This window comes from Amphimedon queenslandica, unplaced genomic scaffold (genome assembly GCF_000090795.2).
Source record: "Amphimedon queenslandica unplaced genomic scaffold, v1.1 AMPQUscaffold_13367, whole genome shotgun sequence".
Lineage (NCBI taxonomy): Eukaryota > Metazoa > Porifera > Demospongiae > Haplosclerida > Niphatidae > Amphimedon > Amphimedon queenslandica.
This window is the reverse complement of record NW_003546397.1, coordinates 191,781-197,556: the sequence shown is the minus strand read 5'-3', so window position 1 is coordinate 197,556 and position 5,776 is coordinate 191,781. Positions and strand designations below refer to the sequence as shown.

The window sequence follows — 5,776 nt, the reverse complement described above, 5'->3', positions numbered from 1 at the left end:
TTCCAAACCATTGTTCCACAATTCACCATTTAGTAATAATGCAATAATGTAGCCTAGAAATTTTACCAAAAATATAAAGCAGCAATAATGAACAGTAATTATGACATCAAACAATAGAGTAAGTGTATATACAATGTCTAGCAATGAAATACAAGTGAAGAAACTAAGCAAAATACAAGCCTACACAGTATCACTAAATCGAGACCATGCCCACTTCTCTTCTACATTGCTTACCATGGTAAAGAAGGCTTATAAACATGGAAACATGACAGTTTGACTTAATAAATGCCTTCTGTAGGTCCTACTCCAGGTATCCTGTTGGTTTTAGGCTGGTTCTCTCGATAGAAACAGAAATGGGAGAAAACGCACTCCCTGTCTGAGTTGCTTTGTGACCATGCCTACTTCATTTCTCCATTGGTTTCTATGGCAGGTGATAGGCTAGTGTTGCGCGGTATTCGGTATTGCATTTACACCGCGGTATGTTAAGTAAATACCGCAATAATTCTAAGTTTTCTAATTAACCGATTACAATTTTTCAATTTTTCATAAAGCACATGGTGCTAAAATTAAAAATGGCTGAAGCAGTAATGGAAAGTTGTGATGAACCTGGACTTGAAGAGTCTGGAGATGACTGTGAAACAGATAGTTCTAGTGTTCCCAGCACTATTTCTAGTTCTTCATTAGCGTCGAGAAACTTGGTTCAGAAGAAGAATACCAAGTCGGATGCGTGGAAGTACTTTGGATTCATTCCAGATGAAAACGGTCAGTCAACAGAATTTGACAGTCCTAAATGCAAGATATGTCTACAAACTGTTGTAGCCAAGTGCGGAAACACCAGCAACTTGTTCACTCATTTAAGAACATTTCACCCTAAAGAGTACAACAACATCAGTGAAACTCAATCTACCAGTACTAAATGTCCTAGAAACAAGAGGCTATCAAAAAGCAGTGGCCAGTTAACTATACAAGAGTCTATACAGCAGACGAAGAAATATAACCATGGATCAAAAGAGCACAAGATGATGACAAAGTCAATAGCTACCTTTCTGGCGAAGGAAATGTTGCCTATATACTTAGTGGACAAACCTGGTTTTCGAGAAATGATAAGTGTAATTAATCCCAGGTACGACTTACCACACAAAGATCACTTTAGTCGACTTGCTATTCCTCGTCTTTATGAAGACACTCGTCACAATTTAGAAAGCAAACTAGCTTCTTCTAGTGCTAAGTCTATTTTCTTCTTTTCGTCTACGTCTGATCTTTGGTCGTCTCGTACTAGCGATCCGTTCTTAGTCTATACAATTCACTACATTGATTCAAACTGAACTATGCAGACTCATTGTTTAAAAGCCCTGTATCTTCAAGATCACACTGGGGAAAACATTCAAGAGGCTCTTGGGCTAATTTTAGAAGATTGGAAATTATCCTCTCAAAAGCAAGTTGCCATTACAACTGATAATGGAAGCAATATTAAACTAGCTTGTAATCTATTACACTGGACCCGTGTAAGTTGTTTCGGTCACAATTTGGACCTTGCTATTAACAAGGGATTGGTGGATAATCGTATTGATCGCGCCATTAGATTATGCAGGAAAGTTGTCGCTGCCTTTTTCTACAGTTGGAAACGCAAGAGATATCTTAGAGAGATGCTAGAAAAGAATAATATATCGTGTAAAAAGCTAATAGCTGATGTAAGTACTAGATGGGGTTCCACTGCTATTATGATTAACAGAATTTTGGAACAGAAGGAAGTTATTAGAATTGTCCTGGGACAAGATCGTACTACTTCTCACCTTCTACCTTCATGGCAGGATTTAGATGTCCTACAATGCGTGGCTACTGTTATTACCCCATTCCAAACGTTAACTGACTTACTTTCAGGAGAAAAACGTGTCACTTGCTCAGCTATTAAGCCTTTACTTCAAGTTATATACACAACCATGCTAAATATTAAAGAAGATGAGCCTACACTAGCTAAAGAAATGAAAATGAGAATAAAAGAAGATTTAGAGAGTCGTTATTCTAATACAGAAATTAGCAGTCTTCTGGACAAGTGTGCCTTTGTAGATCCTCGATTCAAGCATAGCTATTCTATAGATGATGAGCTTGTAGCTGAAATCTTATCCGAAATGAACGAGCTAACAATTGTAAGTGATGACATACAATCAAATGAGGAGTCAGAAAACCTAGCCCTTGAACCTCCTCCACCAAAGAAAGGAAATTTTAGTTCAATTTTTGGACCAGTATTAGTCACTAATAATTCAGATGCATCTCAGCAATCTCAAGACGATAATGCTGAAAGACAAGTCGAGTTATATTTACAATACCCTTCACTTCATACAGACATGGACCCTCTGATTTGGTGGAAACAAGAATCCTCAAAGAGTCCCTTACTCTCTGTTCTGGCACGTAAATATCTCTCGATCTGTGCATCAAGTGTGGCATCGGAACGAATGTTCAGCAAAGCTGGCATTATCGTATCTGATAGAAGATGTTGTCTTAAACCAGACAAAATTGAACAATTAGTATTTCTATCCAAAAATTTGTAAATATGATTGGTTTGGTATTGATCATATTTTGACATTTCTTATAAAGGTATTATTGTTATACCACAATATTTTTTAAATGAATACCGCGAGGCTATGAATTTTAATACCGCTCAACTCTATGATAGGCACAACTGTTTCTCTTCTTTCTAGGTGTTTCATATACTTTTTAGCTACTTTTAATAGCTCTTTGGACTCTTCATACATCAAAGAGTAAGAATCTGTTTGCTATTTTTCGAGCGCTTCGTGTATGAGTGATGCAGCAAGCCCTGTTTGTAGCCCAACTACACGACGATCGTTTTTCTCTCTGTAACTTAGTAGGGCCAGAAGCTAGCAGCTTATAACTATAGAAACTGTGAGATGAAGGTTAGATAAAGCCTACAGACTCTCTACTTTGCCCATAAAACATGTTTTAAAACTTTTATACACATAGAAAGGCATGCGCAACTATAGTCACACCTATGCAATCATTAAGGTTGTGGGTGCGCAACTATAGTTGCGCGTATATGTCAAAGAGTTAATGGGCCTCTCCCAGCTTTGGCCAGGACTAGTGTTTTTTTGCAGTAGTAACTGGGAAGTAGTGCATTTGTTTCTGTCTGTATGTAAAACTAGATTTGCTTACTCCAGGACACTTTCATAATAGATCGTCTGCAATAGGCATAGTAATTAGGGGGTTTGGTTTACTGTCAGCCATCTTAAGGTACAAGAATAAAAATGGCCCAGTTATGTACCTGTCCTTTTCATGCTTTATAAAATCAAAGAAAATTGGATTATAGGACTTAGAAGAAAATTAAGAATAAATTTTGGAACATATAGTTCTGTTTTTCAACTTTAAGTCTAGCTTCATATTTTGTACTTCCCTAAAAGTTTAGTCAACCACACTCCCTAATTACCCCTCCCATCTCACAATTGCCCTCCCCAAAATAAATCCTAGATCCACCCCTGAAAAGAACCAAAGACTGCCTTAATGGGAACCTTGCTATCCCAATTGAGGTGCAAACCCAGCAGTCTAACACTAGGCTTTTCTTTGGTTAGCTAGCATATATAAAGCACATGCCACTTGTGACTCATTATTAGTGCTATGTAAAACAATTTTGAATACCAAAGTGCTTATGATGTGTGCATACATGTATGTACATGTACATTCATGAATAATTAATGTGTGTGCATTGAAGGTTGTGGGAATGCATGTAAAGGTAGTTGTTGGCCTAGTTGTTGTAGTGGTTCTTGCTTGAGGGGTGGAGGTGGAATGAATGGTGGCGGCTGTATGAGTGGTAGCTGGTGTGTGAGGGGTGGGGGTGTATGAAGTGTGGTGCTTGCATCAGTGGGACTGGTGTTTGAGGTGTGTACTTGTACATCCATTGTCTCTTTCTATTATGGTAGTTTATTTTTTTTCTTTTACATTTACATGTATGTGACATTTCTGTGTCCTTTTTTTCCTCTCTTTTCCTCTTCTTGTTCTCCTCTTCTCTCTCTTCCCTTTTCTCCTTTTCTTTTTTCTTCTCTTCTTTCCTCCTTTTCTTGGCTTCTTTTCTTTTCTCCTCTGCTTTCCTCTTCTCTTCTTCTTTTTTCTCTTCTTCTTCTCTTTTTCCTTTTCTTTTTTCTCTTCTTCCTTCTTCTCTTCTTTTCTTTTCTCCTCTGCTTTCCTCCTCTCTTCTTCCCCTTTCTCCTTTTCTTTTTTCTCCTCTTCCTTCTTCTCTTCTTTCCTCCTTGTCTTGGCTTCTTTCCTTTTCTCCTCTGCTTTTCCCTTCTCTTCTTTTCTTTTCTTCTCTGCTTTCCTATTCTCTTCTTTTCTCTCTTCTTCCCTTTTCTCCTTTTGTTTTTTCTTGTCTTCCTTCTCCTCTTCTTTCTTCTCTTCTTCTTTCATTTTGTCATTATTCACTTTGTCCTGCTGATCCTTGTCGAAGGGGGCCAACCTGCTTGGAACCTGTCCCATTGTTCTTCCTGTAGCAGCAACTGTTCTGGTTTGTTGCTTTTATAGTCCTTAAGTAATTTACATCTTCATGTATGTTACATGTAAAAGGTGTACTGGTACATGTACAGATGCTTCACAAGCTATCCTATCTAATAAAAATGCCTCTCGATACTGGCACAATTTTTGAAGCCCTTTTATATTCTTTGTTGATACAGGTGAAATGCACCTTGGAGGTAAAGTGAGAGTGATGCCCATGCAAGCCACATTACAATTAATGAATATCTTATGCATGTACATGTACTTTTGCCATTGTGAAAAGGCCTTTAGACAACTACAATTACATGCATTCATTCACCATGATGCATGACCATGTTAAACTGTTGAATTTAATTCTGTACTGATGCACAACTAAAAATATTGCCAGATTACTGGTATAGTGATGTGCCAATGCAAATTCCTTTTTCATTTTTCACATGCCCAATGAAACTTTACATGCAGTCTAGTGCAGAAACTCTTATTTCAATACGTATTAAATATCATGCATGTAGCTTCCCTTCAATATTTCCAGCAATGTACACATATACACTATCTGGTTTTACACATTGCTTCTTTAAGTTTCCAAGCATTGTTTGTGTGTGTGTGTGTGAGCGTGTGTGTGTGTGTGTTTGTGTGTGTGCACATGCCTGTGTGTGTGTGTGCACGTGCCTGTGTGTGTCTGTGTGTGTGTGGTGACTCTTAAAACAACAACTGATAAATGAAAACAGCATACACTAACAAGATGTGTAAACTTATACCAGGACGCATTAGTCAGAGCATTAGTCAGACCATTAGTCAGTACTACATGTGTGTGCATAAATATAATACATATTGTATGCCTACACATACCTTTAGGCCAGCCCTGATTAGTTCTGTAGTCAACAGTGTCCCACCTGGCTTATACAAGTATAACCAGAGGAAGGTCCCCGTCTGGTTTCTGTAGTCCGCAGGGTCCCACCTAGCTTATACAAGTATAACCAGAGGAGGGTCCCTGACTGGTTTCTGAAGTCAGCGTCCCACCTAGATTATACAAGTATAATCAGAGGAGGGTCCCTTACTGGTTTCTGAAGTCAGCAGTGTCCCACCTAACTGGAGGAAGGTTTACTGTGTGATGACAAAAACAAATCAGGGCTGGCCCAAAGAGATGTACAGGCATATACATTGTGTATTATATTTATGCCCACTCATGTAATACTGACTAATGCATTGACTAATGCATTGACTAATGAGTCAGGTTTTAATGACTCACTACCTTAGCTCTCACTCACCTCCAAATATT

The 5,776-nt window shown here is 38.2% G+C and overlaps 1 protein-coding gene across 1 annotated transcript in view; it reads left to right on the top strand.

Annotated features, from left to right (window-relative positions):
* Positions 1 to 1,328: 1,328 nt before the first annotated feature.
* Positions 1,329 to 5,776, top strand: part of LOC109582649 (zinc finger BED domain-containing protein 1-like) — a 9,504-nt gene continuing 5,056 nt past the window's right edge. The window contains exon 1 of the mRNA XM_019997491.1: positions 1,329 to 2,525. Coding sequence (XP_019853050.1) covers positions 1,329 to 2,525 — 1,197 coding nt within the window. The remainder of the gene's footprint in view (positions 2,526 to 5,776) is intronic.